Here is a 22951-nt window from a genome sequence, read left to right as displayed (position 1 = left end):
ATCTGGATGTTCTTCGGAATTACATACAGAGATGGACAGAATATACTACTTTTAAGTGGACAGTGCATAGCAACACAATGTTATATTTTACCATTGCTGTTGATGTTTACTCCAAACACGTACAGAGGCTTCAGATTTCAAAATAAGTTGTGCAGTAAGAACACTTACTGGAGGTGGACACATGCTACTAATGAATGGCATAGAGAAACAGGGCTTAAATAAAATTCTCATTGGAGAAAACAGCTTTGAAATAATACTAAGACTATGACTAGTGGACAAAAGCCACAGATGCATAACTAAGGCCAGTATTTTGTTCTTAACCTGGAACTTGGTGAAAAATAATTCTTCCTCCTTTTTTTTAACATAGTTTAGAAATTTAAAAGACATGTTTAAGTCAGATTTAAATATAAAATATTTCATCTCAAATATCTTGACTGTTTATATTGCCAAATAAACACACTTCTTAAAATTTGTTTCTTACTATATCATACTTAAATTATCAACATCAAAAAAATGTCCACTATTTTCCATACTCATGTTTTTTTTAATTGAGCCACTTTTCTCATTTGTTAATAGCAGAAAACCACATCTTAGGCTAACATTTTGGTGCTACAATGTGCGGCACAGTCATTTGTTAATAACTGAAAAAATGTAACTTTTAGAATCAGTAAATTAAACAGTGAACTTTAAATGTAATGAATGATCTTCTATGTGGACTTTTACTGACTCTTTCAATACAACTAAGACGATGACTGACACAGAACACAGTGACAGATATTACTACCCAAGCTAAGTTCACATACATGAGCAAGAGAAAAATTGTCAAAAAAAAAAATCTCTTCTACTACACGATGACCTTATCTGAAAGCCTAATTTCTTTGGCAATGATTCAACCACCTAATAAATATTGTCAGACATAATTAGAAAAAATACTGATAAATTTTCCCTTACGTTTTGTACAAAATTTGTTCTTTGAAACTTGAAACTGCAGATAGTTCATCAGCTGATACAAGTTGTCTTAGCTCCTCTGAAAGCAATGCCAGTTTCTGTCATCAAAGGATCTGCCCCTTTTGTCTGCTAACTTTATAGATGTATTTCTATTTAATTTTTAATGTTAACATTTTAAAAAGATCCCATAGCCTTTTGCAGAGCAGTAGGTCTGGGGAGGAACTCTCTACTCTAATCTAGAACAGTCCATAGCATATGGCTTAGAAGGAATATACTTACTACCATTTACTCTCCATCCTTGTACCTGGTCTAATAAAGACATTACCACTCCCTGCAGCCTTGCCATGGCTACTTTCTTAATGGCCTTTCAGAGACATATTTGAAAATGTTAAATGGTGAGATATCTCTAGATCCATTAAAAATCAGCTGAGAAAATGGTTATATAAAGAAGTGTATAAACTGTAAAAATAATGAAGGTGTTTTTTATTATTGCTTTTCTTTGTCTTGCTATTATTTAAAAAAAAAATCTTTTGAGATGGTTTAAATATATTATACTCTATATTGAAGTTATGACCTGACTAAATTTACTAGGTGACATTCTACAGCCACATATTTTTATAACCATTCCGTGACAAAGAAAAATGTATTAGAAAAGTAAATACCAAACAAATTTTTCTGAAAGCATCTTATTTTTCATATAGTTCACTGGCCTGATTCTTCTTTTATTCATACTTATAACAACATAAGTATTTGCATTGATTCACTCCTGGATTAAGACAAATTCACTGTTGTAAAATGGCAAAATATTCCAGATGGCACAAGTGAGAAGAAAACAAAATTTTTCTGGAGGATCCGCAGCAAAGAGGGAAAGTGTTTATTTTGTTATTCTTTTTGCTGCTCGCACATATGGGCTTTTCATCTCCCTGCAGTAGCTGTTGCCTTCTCCTCAGGAAATATGGGGTGTAGTTGGTAATCTTTACTTTAGATTGAATCTACCTAAAAAGGTTTCCCAAGAAAGAGGCATTGTCACAAGTTTTTACCATCTAAGCACAGCCGCAGAAGGTCAGTATTCTCAGTACTGATGCGGTCTGTAGAGTTTCCCAATTAATGCTGCATGCATTGATACATGTAATATTAACATTCTCTGCACCAATACTGCTAAGTAATTGAATTGCATGTTTGTACTGTTACAAAAGCTCACAATGCCATGGCCAAATTTAGGATGTATTTTTAAATAATACAACTGCTTGCATTTTAAATATCTAATTATCAGTAAGGTTTTCATCTTCCTGGACATGTCACTGAAAGTGTTTTAAGAGGTAGCTTTGCAGTTTGAAGTTAAGTGGTTTTGAATAGCAATATATGCAAGCAAACAGAAGTGAAATTTAAAACTTTCATGCAGAGGTTTTTAAATCTCTGCCACTCCAAGTATCTTTTGACTTTGACATCTGAGCAATCTACTAAGCATTGAGAATCTGAAGCCTTTGCACCATCAGTCAGGAGAGTTGACATTTGTACGAAGAAGGAAATAAATAGTAAATGGCTTTTTCCAGTTACATCAACACCTGGGTTCTTGTGTCAGGAAGCCGAAGTCCTACTAGACCTCCACATACTAGAACAGTAGAAGCGAGGAGAATAGGGATTGCTTTGGTGATACCAACAAGGGAACCGAATATTAAGTTTCCAAGTACAGCTGCTGCTTTGCATAGTGCATTCAAAAAGCCAAAGCCTGTTGCCCTAGAAGAGAAAACAGAAGAACGTTAAAAAATGGGTGAAAGAGTAAAGCCTTTGAGACAAATCCTCAGTGGGAATAAATCAGTAGCCCCGATATCCTAAACAGAATTTATGCCAACAGGGATTCTGTGCCTGTCTTTATCATACAAAATCAAAGCTCAGCTGTCACAGCATTTTATGGAGGTGAATTCATTCTGCTGCCTCAGGGACCAAAATGTGAAATGAATGACTGAATAGGTAACTTTACACCTTTACAGTAGAACAAAGGACTTGGAAATGGAAATTCAGTAACACTTAAAATGCTGGATTGGGAGATGGGAGGTGGGAAATCTTTTGAGAGCTACTTGGTGATTTGGGAAAGAAGTCACCAGAATAAAAGTCACCAGAAAAAAGTCACCAGAAAAGTCACCAGAATATACAGGTGGTGTACATGTTCAACCAATGCTTTTTCAAAAGGCTAATGAGACCTTCAATAGTAATAAATGTTTGTCTCTTAGAGATAAAGAGAATAGGGCATAAATAAACCCCTGCTTTGTGCAGAAGAGATATCTGAGAAACTTTGGAAAAAGGGAAAGGAAATAGATTGCCAAAAGAAAGTTGATTTGGGCAGCTCAGAGGGGCTTTTGCATTGCAGTGATGTGTGGATTAAGTATTTTAGATGTTTGGTAACCCATGCGTAGACGTATTATGCAAACTGCCAACATTTTAATGAATTGTGTTTTGACATGACTGTATGATTCATAGTTGCAGGAATAACTTTGTTCTACCGAAAATGTCCTAACAAAAATATCTGTACAATAGTAGAATCCCTAACATTTCTCAAATGTCTTAGAAGTGAAAGACAGGACTACTCAGAGCTCACACTGTGTTCACTGAGATAAAATAATAAGAATCAGGAAGACAGAAACATGCTGTGCTCCAGAATTATACCAGTCCTGGTATATCTGAGGACCTACACCAAAAGAATGATGAAGGTAGGTCTAGATCCTTCTGGTACATTTCTAAATCTGTAGTTTGCTCTAAGATACGGAACTCTAGTTAACCCAGAGATTTAACACCAGAATCTGAACAAGATTCAGAAATGTGCTAATTCGAAGTAACGGTACTTTGACTGTCAAATTCTTAAATTCGTTAAAAGAACGTTTGCAGAACAGAATTAAGACATGGAACAGGCTAGTTAATATACCCTCAGAAATGTTTTTTTCCATTAATGTTAAATATTCATTTGTCCATGGTTGCAGACCAAAGTCAAACTTCTTTGTCTAAAACCTTATGGAAGTAAAATCGGAAGTGTTGATACTTACTGTTCCAGCTCTGTGTATTGTATGCCTTTTCTGACCCCAGGACAATTCACAAGTTAGTCTCTTTTGCTGGGTGATTATAATAATAATAAATCTATTGTTAGTTTGGCTATATGTCTCTTGCAATTGACAGCAGTGTTTCAGTCTCTTTAAAATTATCAAAGTAATTATTATTTTCCCTGAATTAATCATAATTCCTCTCTGTGCAAAACGTGGCACCTATCCAGATACTGCATGACAGTAAGTATCAGCGATATCTAAGGAAGGAGAGACAGGCCATTCTGCTGGCAGAGCAGAAACTACCCAGAAACATTGTGGAAAAACAAGCAGAAGAGACTCAGATGTGCCTCCTGAATGTTCAAAGCCCTTATGTGCCTTTTTTTTCCTAAATTTGACTAAACCACACTACTTTTACATATTATTTATTGCCAAGAAAAGCTAAATATGCACATCCTGGAGATAACCATCTCCAAAGTGACATGCTCTGCTGTCCGACAATGCAGACCAGTGAGGGCTGCCTGAGAGCACAATGCTGAGAGCAGATAAGGAAACTTTGGAAGTGTTGCTTGTGAAGCTTCTCTCTGACACAGAAACATTTGCAGCAGCTCCTTGAAAATGCCTTCTGCAGAGGAGAAATGAGAAAGTTGAAACTTGCCCATTTTAAGGAAGACTTTGGAGGAATCAGTCCAAAGGAGGAGTGGGAGATGCACTGAAGGAAGCGGCGAAGAGACACCCTACTGGAGTAATCTTTCAAAGCCTATGAGAAGACGACCAAATCTCTACCTCAGAAACATCTGTACTACAAGGGCAGATAAAGCAGAGCATCAGAAGAATAGCTGGAGGAAGCTGACCAGAACAGGGAGAAGTTCCTGAGAGGGAAGGAGCTCCATACTGATGCATCTTCTAGGGTGAATGAGAGTGCAGATAGGAAGGAGGAGCACGAAGAAGAAAGACTGTAGTAAAATAGACTTTATCGCAAACAGGTAGGAAGAGGTTAAAGACAACACAGCCAACCTGGAAAACAGAGTTTATGTGATAGGATAATAACAGGCTGCAGCTATTTTGAACAAGTCAGGGGAAGAAGGAGAAGAAAAGAGTCAGAACTGTTCTAATTTCGGCCTTGTTTATGCACAGAAAGTATTTTTAAAGTTATGGTGGTGTCTGGTTGTGATCAGTGTCTGTGCATGTAAATACAATTTCTTCAGCTGCCTGTACTAATGTAAAGCCAAACTTGCCCCCAAATAACAGTAATGGGAAAAAAACAGTATTCACATAGAGAAAAGAGACACTTTAGTCCTCAACAGCCTCAGTATATTCAGAGAGATACCAGAACTCCCCAAAGAATACATAGATATAGCTAAAGCAAATTTGGATAGATATAGGCAGGAAATCTTCGGAAAGGCAATAGCACAAAACATATGGGGATGCTTTACTTTTATTCTGTGTTGTTTTATACTGCCTTGTAAAGGTAAGCTGTTTCACAGATGCTATTTGCTTATATTAACTAGTTATAACAGGGGTCTGAACATAATTTTCTGAGCAATTTGGACCATTTCTTTTCATGTGCTGGGCTCTATAGATAGCACCTTCAGGGTGCAACTGTGATCTAGATCTGTTATATATTATATACCCAAGATTGCCTTATTAAGGTTTAAAGTAATTTCGTAATGCAGTATCTCTCATATCTGAGCAAAATTAAGGTAATTTGTTGGCACTGAAATACCAGTTCTACTTTGTAAAATGGACTTACTCAGTTTTTCCAACTGTAAGGGGTCGTTATTAGACTAATCCCATTAACGTTATCAAATTATAAACAAAGAAGAGTAAGACAAAGTAAGCCCATTTTTATAGCCTTTGGCTGTCCTAATGATACAAAATGAACAACTCAGCAGAAGTTCAATCTTTTGATCTTTAAGTTTTCAGGCATGTCCTTTTGCCTAAAATATGCACATCATTGGCAGGAACAGTAAGATTTTTAGAGGCTTAAGTAAAATGTTGTTGCAACCTGTACCTGAAAGGCATTGTCACTGTTCAACCTTCTGCTTTCATATCCTTCAACTTTAATACGGTGTTTGAATGTGAATTTGTTGTGTACTAATAGTCAGAGTGAAGTCATTAGGCAAACTGTTGAGCTTTAGGGATAGCAAATTCAGACTTGTTCGTTTATAAACATCTTTCTTAGAACAGTGTTTGTGATTCAAATCAGCTAAAATCTGTATTAATTCATGCCTTTATAATTAATTCTACTGAATCTAGAGGAGTAAAAATAGCAGGTAATAAATATGCTGCAATTTCATATACGTATACGAGCATATATATACGTCTTCTCTTGCAACACTACTAGAGTCTTTGCTAGTGTTTCGGGAAAGTGCTAGAGTGTACAGAAAGTCTGCAAATGATCAAAGATACGTGATGTGTCATCTGAGCATCATGAATGAATTAAGTGAAAAATTCCAAAGGCATAAGGCCATTACTATATACACCAATTTCCGTTGTGTTGATCAGTTACTGGGCAAAGCACTGGCAGAAAAATGTCTTTTTGACTCCATGAGCAATTCTTATTCCTGGTCAAGGGAGTTTGGTAGCAAGAACCCCTTGTCCAGCCAGAAAATGTCAATAAATCCTTCAGGCACATCAGCAAGATAATACTGTGAAAAATTTTGGAATTGCCTTTAAAAAAAAAAGTTACAGATTTTAGTATTGATGCGAGAAAAATGCAAAAGTCCTATTAAAGTGTCAGGTCTGAGAGAAAGCTGAAAAAAAGGAGTTTTCCCCAATGTATTTTACTTCTGTTGCTGCAAAAGCTGCGACAAAGAAAAACACTTAGCTTCCTTTCACCCAAGCCCCACATAAAAATGGCAAGAGTCCAAACAGTTAAAAATAGAGCGATTATCCAAGACTTTAGATTAAAAGAGCTTGTTTCCTGGTTGCCACATATGCTCCTTCTTAGACCAGGTGCTTATATTCCTACATAAAATACTTCAGACCCACTTTTCCATTGCTGATATCAGAGCACCTAAAAACTTCATTGTCCTGCAGTGGAGTGCTACTAAATCTGTGTGGCACAGATATTTGATAACCTTCTTGCCAGAGCTAGTGCTAAGCCTGTCCAGCACTTTACAAAAAACTCTGAATATCACTTTTGTGGGTGTTGATAATATGCAAAGGCTATGAAAACAGAGTTTCTGAATCTACTATGGACAATTTTCTGATGTCCAGACCTTTTAAGATCTTTTAAAAAATGAGTACAAAGATGCATATCATAGTCTGGCCAATTACAGCACTCGGTGTGCAAGTAAAACTGTGGAATTTGCCTTCCTGCCTTGGACTACTGCCAAAGGCATTGCATAGGTTCAGCATGTAATGCCTTAAAAACGTTAACATGAAATTTCAGCAAAATGCTGTGGAACCACATCCACAGGATGGCAGTAGAAAATAGCTGTCTATTTTCTAATAGGAAGTCTACTGTAAGTCAAAGACTGCTGTTATGGCTCAAAAGAATAGAAAACTTCATTTCTGACAGCCACAACAATAAAAAGTTGACTTAAAAAGACTTAAGATACCCTGTGAATAATGTTTATTACTCTGGGGATGGATTCTCAGGGCTTAAGAAGAAAAGCAAAGATAAATATAATGAACTGAAGATAGGTGACTTACTTCTTAATTATGACCAACCCCTTTCTGAGGTATTAAAAAAAGGCAAAACAGGATGACTTCATTTTATAGCACACCTTGAATTCTAAATATTCCTGGCCAAGATTCAAACCCAGATGTCTGCCAGCTGTAGTAAAACTGATGAATTGTTGGTTATCTGATGCAATCTGACCTTGATTTATTCTGCGGGAGATGACCTATTTCTATTCCACTTTCTGTTTAGGTTTGGCTTATTTGTTGTGTCCACTCCTTGACAAAAGTTGGTGCTTCCCAAGTTAGTTTACAAGAAGATATTTATCATTTACGTGAAAGTAACGATTGCATTGTAAAGTAAAAAATCTCCTAAATGTTACTTCTTCAGAGAATTTTCACTCTCTTCCGTTCATATATATATTACAGGCAGAGCTAGGAAACTGTGCAATGTTATTGCAAGCCCCTTGGGCACACACATTACAACACAAGCCATAATTACCTCATCGCACAATATTTTTTTTCCGCATCACTCTGCCAATGTATAGAAAGAAGAGAGCTTGAGGGGTAAAACATAAATGTAGTGAAGAAAACTTGGTTTCCCTCATCTGCTGCAGAAGTTGGAAGGTGCACTGTGAATAAGCTGAGGACTGCAAGATGAGAAAGCAGTCTCATGGTTAAGGTAATTGAGTGCTGTCAGGAGAAAGGATACAATCCATGCCCCTGCCGCGGAATTAGTATATGATGCAAGCAAGTTACTTAAAGCTAACTAAACGGTCATTAAGTATGCATTTCACATTTTCTGCGTGCTCGGCTTAGCACCTTCAGGTTTGTGTGGCTGAAGTGCTGAGTACTTTCAGCTGTAGTGGAAGTTATACTTTCAGCCAATTCCCTCTTCTAAAATGCTCAGTGACTGGGATTGTTGGTACCACACATGTCAAATGAGGCACCTGAAGTTGGTTTTAACAATGTCTTTTTCTGCTGTGCCTCAATTTCTACATCATCTCCTTTCAAAGCAGTGTTTGGAAAATATGGAATTTTATGAAAGAGTAGGAAAGCACTCTAGGAGCATCCAAAAAGGTTCACAAGGCATTTAATGTCTCCCCTTCAGAGCAGAGCCCCCATGGCTATGGAATAGTTTGGCTTGGCCCTCAAGAGGGCCATGACCAACCAAGACTTTTCAGAACCTGCTGACTGCTGAGCAGTCCAGAATAGCACAGGCCATTAAGAAGATAAGGCAAAAGACAAGACAAAAGATGAGACAAAAGATGAGTTAATACATGTTCTTTACATTGGGGAGCTGGATTAATTAACTTGCTTATTGGAAATCAGCTAGTTGATAGCTAGTCATTATGAGTATCCTTTAAAATTTGTGTATTGAAAAGTAAAAAACAAAAAAAAATTATCAAATGATCATTTGTTATCACCATGTGTGTCATCTGGAAGACAGAAACCTACCTATGACTAGCAGTAGTAATGTATCTTCACCTTTTAACACAATTTCATCATCTATCTGACGTTTGAAATCTATACAGTCTCTAACATCTCTTATTTTAGCAGTTGTGCAAATCAACTGAGATTTTATAAAGAATACGCAGGCAAAAGCTATGCAACAATGGCATAAAATTTGAAAGTAGTCATCAAGAATTTAGGACAAACTGCTTAATTACCTCAAATCCAGGCATTAGTAAATCAAAACGTAAATAGGTAGATGGGTGTGAATGCATACGGAATCCAAATCTGTTAAGATTTTGAAGCAACCTTAACTTCGCCCTGTGGGCAGCTGATGAAGAGGAAACTGAAATGTGTGCCTTGTATGATATACACTGCACATTCCCAAATTGCTCACCACACCTCTACCTGGCAAAAAGCCAGTATGGTCCCTAAATAACCTGGTGTACATTTTATGAAACACCTTTTGTACTACCCTGCATGACACTGGCAAAGCCCCAGCGGTTTGGCAACTGGCTGGTCTCCAAGAGGAGTTGTGCAGGAGAAAAAGGAGGGGCTGCCCAGCCTGGTCTCTTGTGCATGGTAGCACGAACTGGCCTCCTTCCACACACTTTTCTTTCAGCCCAACCTCCAGCTGCACTTTGCTGCTGGTTTGTGGTCATATCACTGGTTGGGAGTAGGGAAAAAGTACATACTGGAATAGTAAAATAGTGATAGAGTGAGCAAAGTTGTTGTGCCTAGATTGCCTTTTGAGGGGAAACTCAAAGCCAGTTTCAGGACCAAATTCACTCTGCATGCAGCTTCATAGTGAAAGAAGACATCATCTTAACCATCAAGGACCTTGTATGCAAGAACTGGAAAGGCTGTTCAGCCCCACAGATACTTGCAGAACCTGGATATTCTCAGCACACTGTGGCAAGTCATGCCAGGCTATGGAGATCAGAAGAGTCTTAGAAGGAAAGAGAGGACTGTCAGAGGTGGGCAATGGTGGCTGATAAACTGTAGCTGGTCTGGATAAAAAAATGTCAGGGAAAAAAGTGTGGGAAAAAAGTTATTTAAGTTCCTGCAGGTATTAATTTTCAAATAGTTCTATGAAATATGACGAAGCTTTGCCCCAGTCTGAAAAAAAAAACATGTCTAGGAAGTGACTTCTAAAATTGCTTGTTTCCTTATTACCCAGCTGGCAATATCTAGCAGTGATGGTTCCATCGCTTTTGGAATTTTGGGGAAAAAAATGTCATCTACAGTATGTATCAGCAATGTCTTTCCTGGCACAGGTAGATTTGACCTAACAGCCTTTTTATATCAATAATATAAAGTGATAAGTTTTCTATCTGAGTTGTTGCAAAAAGCCTTAACAACCCAGTTGCAAGTAAATTTCTGAGGTGGAATTGCAGACAGCTATTATTGCACTCATAAGCTTTAAAAAAAAAAAATGGGGAAGAATTTGCTACAATCCCAAAGCTAGCAGAAACTGTTAAAAACAACTATTTAGCTACAAATACAGATGCTCTAGAATAGGTATCAGTTACATTCCTTTTATCATTCCTAGAAATGATGAATATTTTTGCTTCCATTAACACCAATGGCTTTTCCAATTATTTTTCTTTACTTCATTTTAAGAAAATATATGTGGCTGCTACATTCAGGAATATCAAAAAGATAGTTATTTCTAAAGGATACTTATTAGAATTATATCATAGAGTTTGGATGATGGAATAATTCTTGCTAGAAGAACAATTTCCTGAGGTGTAATAAAAACAGTAGCGCTTAATATTAAAGGGTGGTGCTTTAGATTCATAAGTAGCCTGGTATGGTTATTCGATACAACAACCACAACAATGGACATCAATTTCTTGTGTGAAGAAACATGTATTTTTAAAATGCCAATGAAAAGAAAACAGAGAAGCCAGTCTACAATCTTCCTTTCCTGATGCACAATACTAAAGTCAATTGCACCTCTGTCAAAAAACTTAGATTTGCCAGCAAGACATCAAGCGTTTATAAACTGGAAATATTTTTCACCATATTTGAAACTTCTAGTGAATGACATAAGGAATAGCACTGTGACAGAAGAAAGGATACACTGTCCTTTGGCAGGAATCTGGGCAATTTTACATAAAATTCATTTAAGCAGGAGAGGGGGGAGAAATATCTCAGTCTATTCAAGAAAATGTGGCTTTTACATTTTTACACTCGACATACAACAGTGTGTGACTCGACTGTTCTTCCTTCAGTCCATTAAGTGACATAAGATCAGCATTAAAAAGTACCTGTACCCGAAAAAAAAACCCCATGTCGTCGTCTAGCAGCAGTGCTTGCGGGACATGAAAATTGTCCTGAGCTTTCCTGCAAGAGCCATGAAGAGTCAGGAGCAGTGCCCCAGACATTTTTGTATCTGCTTATTGCTGAGTATGTACACTCCTAGCGACCCTGCATACAAATTCGTAGCAGACTGATTAACAGCTCAGCATGGTTCAAGCCCACAATCTCTTCCAGAAGATGCTGTTCAGCTTCAGACAGTGATTTTTATTATCATCCTCACCATTTCACAGACAAATGCAGCTATATTGCTATTTTGGACCAACTATTGTCTTCATAGCCAGTGGCACTAGAGGAAACCCAGAAATACTCCATTACTGTTTTCAAAAATACTACTCATTAGCTGTGTTTTAAATGAGTAGCGGTTACACCTTCTTTTTTCATATAAAACTACATTTGTGGTATTTTCCTGATTAGGTAATACTGGGTGCAAAACACATACCAAATAACTCAAAAAATCTCTTTTTTCCCTTTGTTATTCATAAGACAAACTGTTTGTTCAGTACACTCAAAACATCACTACCGCTATAAAGCTCGTACGTAACCATTTCTATTTATCATTTCTGCTGGTACATAGACGGTAGCGTCAGTGAAGTTAGGGAACATGTATCTGCACATACCTTCTGTCTGTAGGATACAGCTCCACCGTGATGACATCTAGAGAGTTCCACGCTGAGATGGTGAGGCCGTTGTAGAGGCACAGCATACCTATCATCATGGATTCACTGGTCCCAAACCACAGGAAAAAACAGCTGATGCCAGAGAGAACCATGGAACCACCTAGGTATGAGACAGGTGAAATGAACACAAAGTGGAGCTGTATTTAAAATATGATCTTTGTTTGTTTTGTCTAATGTTTTTTATTCACACAGTGTAGCTAAAGAACTGACCCATATATTTGAGGTAAAAACTAAAGAGACCTCCTCTGGCAGTAAGACCAGTCAGGCAGACAAAAGTTCTAAGGGTCTCATAGAAAAAAAACCCAAACCTCCTCAAGTATTAGGATATATCGTAAAGTATTAAGCTGCAGCCCTCTCTGAACTCCCAAAGCAAGCTGCTTGGGGAAAACTACCGCCATTCTTCTTTGTTCATCATCTTCTGCAATTACATGAAACTCCTTCTTATATTGTGGCAATAAAAACACTGAATGGGAATTACATTTATATACAGATATTCTCCCAGAAAATTAACACAATGAACTACCACATACTTATTTAAGTAAATTGAAGACAGATTTGTCATTGCAGATAATCCATAAGAGATATCTTTCAACTGTGTTACTTTGCAAAATAGGTAAGAGGCAAAGGATTGCTGACTCTTCTGAGGAGCTGCTCCGCTAGCTGAGGGTCACCTGTGCACATCTTGCTTTCCTTCAGCTGGAGTAAAGACAACCCAATGGTCAGCACTCTCCAAAATCTCATCCCAAATGCCTGAATAATGGTCTTGTAATATCAGCATGGAAGAGCAATGACTGATAATGTGGCCTAGCAGAACTAGTTACAGAACCCTTTGTTCCTAGAGTTTCTAAATTGGGGCCTTTAAAAAATGACACTTATGATGCTGCATAAACGAAGTATCTGCAGAAGGAATGTTTTGCATTTCTCTGAACCAAATCCTTTAAAGAGAGAACATGTTACTTTATCGGGAGAGCTTTAGGTTTTGGTGTTGTTCCCTGTTTTAAAGTGAAGCCCCTACCTAGCATCGTTAACCGTCCAATTCTATCCATCAGGAGAGCGGACACAATATTCCCTGGTAACACCGCCAAAGTTCCCAGGAAATTAACAAAGTAAATCCAGTAGGCACTGTAGTCGTCATCGAAAGAAATCTGGCATCCTGTCCTGATGTGGAAAAATGTGCAATTTATCAATTCGCTGTCAACAAATTTATATTGCTCGAGATCTGTGGAAAGAAGAAAAAGAAACATTTCAGCTAACAGCCGACTCCATGTGCAGCTTTTGATTAAAAACATTTCAAGTTTAGGCAACTTTAATGACAACTCAGAGCTTTCACTGCTTCGTATAATGGGACTAGTTATTGCTGTTAATTTTGATATCTTTTTATCTTAATAGAAAAATATGCAAAGCTCGTGAAGAAGAGCAACTAAGGCCTGGAATTAGGCAAGTTATATTAATGTATCTCAGCTCTGCTTGGATGGACTGCATTTGGTTAAGGCCTTTCAGCACCAGCTGGTCTTGCATAATAAGCACTGCAAACCTCTGTCACTTGGTCTTGCTCAGTATCAGACCTTCTGTTTCCACACCAGACAGCCTTGCAGATGAGATTGCCGATCATGCTCAGTTTGGTTTGACTTCTTTCAAAGCGAAACGTTTCTACAGAATTCAGATTAAACTAATTTTCATTTCTGAGAAGGCCTTGTCATCTTCAGCTCGAACATGGATGAGTTACTACATACAACTGTTCAGGCCATTCTTCTTCCAATACCATTTGGGAGATCTCTCCCTATACTTCCACTTTCTTTCTGTGCCTCTTGTCAGCCTTAAGACCCTGAATCAAGAATACCTTCCTTCCATGGAAAGAAAGCTGGGCGTTGCTTGCTCTGAAACCTAACTCTATTACTATTATGATTGCTGGAGTTACAGGAAAGCGGTAAGAAGTGCCCTGACTTTCCAACAAGCTTAGCTGGCCATGTTCTACTTTCAGTTACGTTTTATTAAACTGAATAAAAAGAGAGTCATCTGTTTAAACATATGAAAATATGCATTCCTATTTTTGTTAGAATACTTAGGAGGGTGGAAATGATTATAGATTAGGTATTTTGAATCCTGAACTCAGAATCCCATGCCACAGCAAGCACAATGAACGAAGTATTTCACCAGTCCCATTTAGACTAAATAAAAGTACACTAATCAAAGCTACCAGTAAAGGAGTAAATATATTTTCTTCTCTCCAGACTGAATCTCTTTAGAGATGATTCAAATCAAAGAAATGTTTATTATCTGAGTCAATATTAGGCCTGCGGTGTCTCTAGAGCAGGTCATCCTTTCATTTTTCTGTTATAACATTACAGAGGCCTGTTGCTTCTTATAGCTTTTTATTCCCTAGAAGAGGGCTTCTTATATGCCTTATTAGAAATACAAAAATTATAAACATAAGATGAGAACACGCAGCTGAACAATGGATGTTCAGGGCTTTTTCTCATAATACCTGTGTTGTAGAAGGTGGTATTCACGAAAGTACAGTTCCTGAAGTAAGTGTTCAGTGAAGTAATGTCTTCAAACACACAGTTCTTAAAAAGTGAATCTTCAAAGGTTACTGATTTAAACTTCATCATAATAAACCTGCCCAATACAAATAATTTCTGTCAGTCTACCTTCATAAGTTAGAAAGAGCAACAGGTCAAGCTGATGCAGCTATACAGGTCTAAAAAATCTCAACCACAGAAACAGTAATTCCTTAAAGGCATTCTGGAGCTGTAATTAATGATTAGCTGATTCTAGAATACTATCGTTCAGAAAAAGCATTAATACAACAAATAGCTCCACATAGCTACCGGCCACAACTGGTAATACAATTTCTTTGGTAATATTTCTGTTATTACTTGTCCTTAATCATCAACCAAAACCAATGTCATGACATTCAGCGAATAGCCTTGTAAAATCATTATTACTTGTAATTTGACATTACAGCTGGAAGTTGGGAGATCATGCTCCAGAAACTCAGTATCTTGGAACAACAAACAAACCTGCTGGTACCAACAAGCTGGAAAGAAATAATTTTTTAAAGAACCTTTATTTCTCCAGTTGGACACACAGGGCGTCGTGTCAGGCTCAAATGCAAAACATACTGGCCCAAATGTTAAAAAATGGTTCAGCAAAATGGTTTAACATGAACACAACAATTACATTGCCAGTTACACAGCTAGATATTTAACTGGAAGTATGTGTTTGTTACTCCTGTGTCTGTGGATGCAATTGCAATTACTGTGTACATAAAACAGATATAAACAAACTATCAGTAGCTTTTCTTATTTCTGAACAACCTCCTTCCTACTGACTCTCATTTAACTCCTAGGTCTTTGATCATGACTGTCAACCAAGTCATTCATAGAAAAAGTCAAAGACGAAGTATATTACTAGCAGTAACTTTCTACCTCAATGTTACTAGACTAAAACAACGCTGTAAGCTTTTTTTAGTATAATTCTACCAAATAACATCATTATGCTAACAGAAAAAAGACAGCTGTAGCAATACATCATTATTTTTGTGATGTCTTTGTAGCAATATATCATTATTTTTGTGATGTCTTTTATTTCACATGAAGGTGTGGAAAAAGCTACAAGTAAAAAAGGACAGTTTTGCTGGCAGACTTCACCAAAATGGCAACAGTTTGAAAAGCAGTGTTTTAATTGTTATATGGCAGTGAGAACTGTTAAAATGGCAAGTGTGTTCTGTTTCAAGACATAGACGTGGCTCTGCTCTAATTAAACTTGATGTGACTAGCTAAGTATTTTTCTTATTACAAGACCAATACTAGGAATAGGAACACACAAAATATGCTACCTATGGAATAGTAGGAATTAAATTCTCTCGCCAATAAAGTTGTTGGAATCACATCTTTATGAGAAAGGAGAGCAAAAGCTAATTGCGTTTATCACAGGAAAAGACTTACTAGCTAATGAATTCTCTTTGTGTATTGCTCAGAAGAATGGTGTTTTCAGCCCATTAGTTTTAGTTACTATATCATTTATCATTTGTGACAGACTCTGATTAAAATCAGGTTGGCATTCAGTGTCAACTCATTATCATTTTTCATATAGCACTTTCCGTTTTAAAATGTAGCCTGATTTCAGAGGAGAACAAAGAAAGTTTAGCAATTAGATTAGTCAGTTGGAACAGGAATGACAGACTATGTGTCCTATATTCTTCTGATGCACTTTTTACCTTTGAACAGGAAACATGTTGTGACTATATTAAAATTGGTGTTGTGATGATTTGAATTAAAACCCAACAGAAATGTAATGAAGTAAAAAGTCAAGTATTGATGGATCTTCTAGTTAAGAAAGAACATGAAGGAAACACTGAGATTTAGGGTGAGTGGAGTATTGAAACGTTTGTGGAGGAAGAATATCAAATTAGTTCATACTTCTGTGGAAAATGTTCTGTGAATCTCAAATAATTGTCAGAGGCCTATTAAATTTGCACATTTGAAAGAGTAAATTAGTGTTTTAGAGTAGATTAATGTTAAACTCAGAGTTTTACAAAAATTTTCAGTACAAATTGATAAGAACTCGGTTGACAGAGTGCTGCCTGTTACTGACAGTAAATGGTTCTTTGCTTTTAGGAGAACATCTACCTCCTGGAAAGGAGCAGAACTGGGAAGCTACGGCTATTTTAAAAATGAGATTACTGTTATTTTTTGTCTGCAATGCATAAACCTTTAACTATGTAAAAAAAAAAAACAACTTGTCAAAATTCAAGATCTTATAAAAATAATTTAAAAAGCCCCATATTACCAAAATCATTAATTTTATTCACTTAGATATAGATTTTCCTATGGAAATAATGATTACTTAGCAGTATGACATCCATGAGACCATTCACATGGTTGTTCTGTATTTTTCTTAAGAGAAATCAGATACCTAAAACAGCTGTGTTTAATTTTCCCCTAAGTTATCTAGTTATCTGTAAAGTCCAGATAGAGCCTTAATATGTTTTGATTCAGTTAAAAAACACAAAAGGCATTGCCAACGTGTTGCTTCCCATTTCAGAGCTGTTAATACTTTTTATTGATTTACAGTAATGTTTAGCTTTTATTTTTCTGTGATAAGACCCTAACCTCTCAGTGTTCAGCGTTTTCACAGAAGCATCTTTCATCGGTATAAGAAAAGAATGGGCAACAGAGATGAAAGTACTTCCCCCAGCTCCCTAAAATATGCTGCATGTGTTGGGTCTGAAAACCTTTGAATCCCACTGTGAACGGAAGTATCGTTAACTTAGACTTTTCGATCTGTTTTTCAGGATGACAAGGAAGCTGGGTTTGCATGGGGGGTCCTCACACAGGAACCACCAGGGCATGTGCAGGTGCAGGACCACGTCTCCCCATGCTCCACAAATCACAAGAAATCAAGAACAGAAATAAATTCCCATTAAAAAGTAACAAAACCATCTATCATTAACTAATAGAGAAAAATACTGGATAATTAGGTCATGCTTTAAAACATGCATTTGTTTATCCCAGCCAGGTCAGGATATTAGGAAATCTCTAAACCTGTCATTGATGTATTCTCCATTGCTGTGAATTTGATTTTCCAGTGTGAAGTTGAAGACGAAATGTGAAACCTCCTCATTGTGGAAATGTTTCACTCGGGACGCATATTCGTCTGACTGCAGATGTTTAATGACATCAGGAAACCAGACAGATAGGCCATAGTAGCTGTGAAAAACAGAAAACGCTCAGTCGTCAATCTCACTTGTTTGGAAATCTGTGCGAGGTGAGGACAAGCAGTTCCCTCGGCTGCTTACATGACGGAGCAGTTGCTCCATCATACTAAAATCCTCCATGAAATAAAAATACTGAAAGATGTTGACCCCAGAAGATGCCAGTTTTCTGAAGCAGATATTCTTGATGAGTCAGGCTTGCAACAAAGAACAGACTAACCGATAAATATAACATTTTGTGGAAAAATACTGAATAAAACCTTTCCAAATAAAAAGGCTAATCATAGTGACAGAGATTTGCATGCAGATGACTCTTATGCCTCTCAAGTCTATAAAAAAAGGTTTAAGATCTCAACCATTCTTACCCAAAAGACAGGGTGAACCATACAGCTGTAAGTTTGATTGTATTATCCTTCACCGGGTAGTTGAAGCATCTCATAAACGTCAACCAAATCTGTAAATCATTAGGAAATACATTTATTTTAAATCGTATTTTGAACAATTTTGTTAAAGGATAGAAGATTTTTGATTCTGATTTGCTTGCTTCTTTAGGGCATCAGAGAGAGCAGATCAGCTCTTTGATATTGGTCATAGCTGTACTTCTCATACAAGCATGTTAATCTCCAGCTATAGCCAGGTTGTGCGTGTTCTATGACTTCCGAGCTTCTTTTCATAGAATCATAGAATCGTTTGGGTTGGAAAGGACCTTTAAAGATCATCTAGTCCAATCTCCCTGTGATGGGCAGGGACATCTTCCACTAGATCAGGTTGCTCAAAGCCCCATCCAATCTGACCTTGATCCCCTCCAGAACCTCTCTGGGCAATCTTTCCAGTGTCTCACTATCTTCATCATAAAAAAATTTCTTCCTAATGTCCAATCTAAATCTATCCTCTTTCAGTTTAAAACTTTTATCCCTTCTCCTGTCACTACAGGCCTTAGTAAAAAGTCTCTCTCCATCTTTCTTACAAGCCCTCTTTATATATAGAAAGGCCACAATAAGGTCTCCCCAGAGTCTTCTTTACTCCAGGCTGAACAACCCCAACTCTCTCAGCCTTTCTTCATAGGAGAGACGTTCCATCCCCCTGATCATTTTTGTGGCCCTCCTCTGGACCCGCTCCAACAGGTCCATGTCTGTCTTTGCTGAGGGCTCCAGAGCTGGATGCAGTACTCCAGGTGGGGTCTCACCAGAGCAGAGTAGAGGGGCAGAATCACCTCCCTTGATCTGCTGGCCACGCTTCTTGTGATGCAGTCCAGGATACGATTGGCTTTCTGGGCTGCGAGTGCACGTTGCCGGCTGATATCAAATTTTTTATCCACCAATGTGGACTGTGTCCATTAATTCCCCTCTGCTCTGATCACTTCAAACTTTCCTAATCTCTAGGCAGCTTTATTTCACTATCAAATAAACCAGAGATCTTGTCAGAAATGTTTTCTTCTCACTTCCCAGTATTACACTGCTTTAAGTTTAGACAAACTATATTCCATAATTCAACAGGTACACACTCAGAGTCTCATCTATCATTACCTATCACAGATAGAAATTGGTGCTTTAACTATATGAGAAAAAGCTGGGACTACGCCCAGGTCAGAGACGCTACAGCAGAGCTGACTGAGAATGGTGTTTTCCTCTCTCTCTCTCTCTCTCTCTCTCATCTCAAGATCCTCCTTTTGAAGAGAAGAGGCAGTCTGTCCTAGGAGGTTTCAGCATACATCGTGCAACAAGGAAGGTGCTCTGACCCAGGGGTTACTCCAGTGAGATAACAAGGGTGTGAGACAACCAAGCTGCAACTCCTTTGAAGCTGGTTTAGTAACAAGGCCAAATAATAACAGTTCAATATTCAACTATTCCAGTTTTGGACAAATAACTATGAAAGTAGACATTTTTTGGATTTTTTTTTTTCTCATAAGGAAAATGCCATTTTTCCAAGGAAAGCGATTCTGTGAGAAACCTTGGTTTACAACACTTCATCATAGCTCCGGAGAGCTTTAAGATGCCAGATTTTTAACAGTTGTGAAAAGTTATTATTGACGTTTTTTTTTTTTTTAAATTAATGAGACTTTTCTCAATGTTCATTACAAGGTTAAAAAATAGTGCATAATTTTGGTTTTGCAAAAAAAGTAAAAAAGGATATGAAGGATATGGAGCACAGTCCCAGTGAGCTTGTATTAAAATCTGTGAAATACCTCTAACGTAGTTTTCTGGTAAAACATCTGACATGCCTAAAAATAGATGCAGATATGATGCCTTATAAGGGTTTTACTGACATTCATTTACACAATTTATTCACTATTTTACCATTTGTAAGTAATGTGGCCGCCTTAAGTTCCTGCTGATAAGTTTTCATCTCACTATGTGTCACCTCTTTCCATAGGTATATATCGACATGCGTTCCCAGGACATATTATACTGTGGTGCTTGGGAATATGGCTATGTAACTATTAGCCATCATTTGTGTGAAGGCCAATGCAGCATTTTCCTCTTCAGAAGTTGGGAACCAACCTTTGTGATTCAACTGTGCCTCTTCTGCATCAGGAAACCAGAACCTTACACTGGTTCCTGATTCTCCCAGTTGCATGGAAAATGTAGCATTGCAGCTATCACCAGCCTGAGCTCATTTCTGAAGGCTAATTAAAAAGAAGAAAGGTTGTCACAGAATGAACAGAGATGTTACTTACACCATATAGCTCTGTGCGAATTCTAACAAAACACCTCCTGTACCAAGTTCCTGTATCGCTCTCTATTTCTATGAGCTCGTCTATCTGCTTCGGAGTTTTGATTCTGTTAACCTAGAAATAAAAACAGAACAGCAAATATTTGCATTTTCTTGAATCATTAACTCCCTGTCAAGGAGTATTGGAAGGTTGTAATGAACCCCATAAACTAAAAATGAGCAGATTTTAAACCTGTGTCTACACTGGAAATGCTTTAAAATTATAAAGGAATAGTAGCACACTATAATGCCAAAGTTCGTTATGGACGCAGCTGTATTGGAAAAGCTCTATTTCAAAGCATGCAGGAAATCCATTTCCTCTGACTGAAACAAGCTGTTACTGTCAGGTTCTGCTAGAGTGTTGCTGTACATATGCCTAATGCCACAAAAGATAAAACATTTTTTAATCCCTCAGTTAACCATGTCCAGAGTTTGCTATCAAGTTGTTTCTGACTTGCTATCCCAACATTGTTGAAAGTCTATTGATTAAAGATACAGTAATGAAAATAGAAATATTTGAAATGTCAAGAATTAATAGTTGAATAATATTTTTCTTTTGTTCTTATTTCCTGTAGCGTTAGACAGGGAACTAACTCTCTTTGTCTTTTGGATGTTGACTTTAACTATCCTTTTTAATGAAGAGAGAAAAAGTTAGATGAAATGCTCTGGAACCACGCATGTTATTGCTGTTATGAGCAATCATCTACTTCATCTAAAGTGAAATAAACAGAGGGAAAAATATGGAATTACCAGTGACAGAGAATGTGATGTTGCCTTACTATGCTAATTTTCACTTGCACTCTCCTGTGTAGCAGAACAAGAATGTGTTATATGGTTTTTCTAGACACAGGACCTGGCAAACTTATATTGTATGGTTTTGGTTTTGGCTTCCACTCTCGTCCCAGGTTCATAGCGATACCACAAAAGGCAGTGTATTCATCCACAGTTTATTTAAAAAGAAGACAGATAGAGAATTGAAATAAAATAAATAAAATGGGAAAAGGCACTGACATGTAAGGAGGGAGAGAGCAACAGACTGAGTGTTCAATGTTTGACTGCGGTTTCTGAAGGTATCGATAGGTTGTGTTTCTTCCTAACAGAATGAGGACACCACCACCCACAGATGTATCATAGTGGCTTACAGGATATCAGGGAATAGCAGTATTGATGGTAAAGCTCTAATTTTCAGCCCACTGCTTTTACAGATGTACACTGTTTAAGGTGCACCAGCAACCTCATTCCATGAACAAAACCGAACAAAGCCCACTAAGCAGTTTTAGCTATAACCACTCTAATTTCTGAAATACTGCAGCTCACTGTCTTGCCAAACCATATCAAAAGCGTGTACCCTTCTCATCATGCCTCTTCCAATACCAATAATCCTGTCTGCATCATTCCATTGATTTTAAGCTTTTCTTAAACTGCTTTTATGAAACATGTCATACAGAAGACTGAGTTGAGTCCTCCAAGATTATTTAAGACCTTGTACATACAGACATCCTCACATGCCACACCTCCTGGCAGAAAGGGCATGCGTTTTGAATCATACGGTATAAACAGTACCACCCTCATAGACTCCGGGACAGCCTTTTCACCGCCCTGGCTTCTTTGAAGCTGTGGAGTTTGGGGAAACATGTATATACCCTAGGACCACTGTATGTGACTGGGGACAAAAAGCCCCTGGCCTTGATGGTTCTTTAACATAAGAAAAGTCCTATTGAATTAGGACAATGGTCCATCTGGACTATGCATATTCAGCTGTCAGTATACGAAAAATGAAAGAAAAACCAATAAAGAATACATATTTTAATGAAAATGGAACTTCTGTTTAAAAGAAATAGCTAGAAATATGCAATGTTTTAAATTTTACAAAATCAAGACATGCGGCAAAGGAAAAAGTTTGCAGAAAAAAAAATAATTAATACATGGCAATGAAAGAATGGAGAGAATTTTGGTTTTAAGGATACAAAGTTTTTTTTTTTTACTTAAACATTTAAACCAATAGATCTAATGAATGTGTATTTTAAGGACCCAGGAAGGTAATTAAGCATGTACGAAATGCTTAACTTTGGTTGTCCCATAATAGAAGATACTATCAACTTACTACCATCTCTGTTAATGTCACTGCTCTCAGGAGAGATTTTCAAAAGTATTAAGAGCCACCACCTCCACAATCGGTAACAGAGTACATCCGTTCTGGTGTTCCTAACTCTAAACCCAACTGTTCATCAGTTGATGCCTTCTCTGTTCTAAAGGTTTGAAGATAAAATTCTCAATAATAACAAGAATGAACATGACTTGTGAAAAAAGCTTCTAGGAGAAGATGACATCAATGTAATTAGGAAAACATATAAAAGGAAAGCACACTAAAACTGTAGCAGTAATGGAGAAAAAGTTACATCATCTGTAGAGTTGGAAAACCTAATATCAAAGTGTATCTGATGTGACTAGTGACACGA

The 22951-nt window shown here is 37.3% G+C and overlaps 1 protein-coding gene across 1 annotated transcript in view; it reads right to left on the bottom strand.

The window, feature by feature from the left end:
- Positions 1 to 360: 360 nt before the first annotated feature.
- The window catches only part of SV2C (synaptic vesicle glycoprotein 2C), a 116646-nt gene continuing 94055 nt past the window's right edge, over positions 361 to 22951 (bottom strand). Inside the window, exons 7-13 of the mRNA XM_075136775.1 lie at positions 20458 to 20568; positions 18146 to 18234; positions 17611 to 17775; positions 14547 to 14680; positions 13077 to 13280; positions 12002 to 12161; positions 361 to 2685 (exon numbers count right to left, since the gene is read on the bottom strand). Coding sequence (XP_074992876.1) covers positions 2502 to 2685; positions 12002 to 12161; positions 13077 to 13280; positions 14547 to 14680; positions 17611 to 17775; positions 18146 to 18234; positions 20458 to 20568 — 1047 coding nt within the window. The 3' untranslated portion in view covers positions 361 to 2501. The remainder of the gene's footprint in view (positions 2686 to 12001; positions 12162 to 13076; positions 13281 to 14546; positions 14681 to 17610; positions 17776 to 18145; positions 18235 to 20457; positions 20569 to 22951) is intronic.

Source organism: Calonectris borealis, chromosome Z (assembly GCF_964195595.1).
Source record: "Calonectris borealis chromosome Z, bCalBor7.hap1.2, whole genome shotgun sequence".
Classification (NCBI taxonomy): domain Eukaryota; kingdom Metazoa; phylum Chordata; class Aves; order Procellariiformes; family Procellariidae; genus Calonectris; species Calonectris borealis.
Note: the sequence above shows the minus strand (reverse complement) of the source record. Positions and strands in the feature narration are given on the sequence as shown.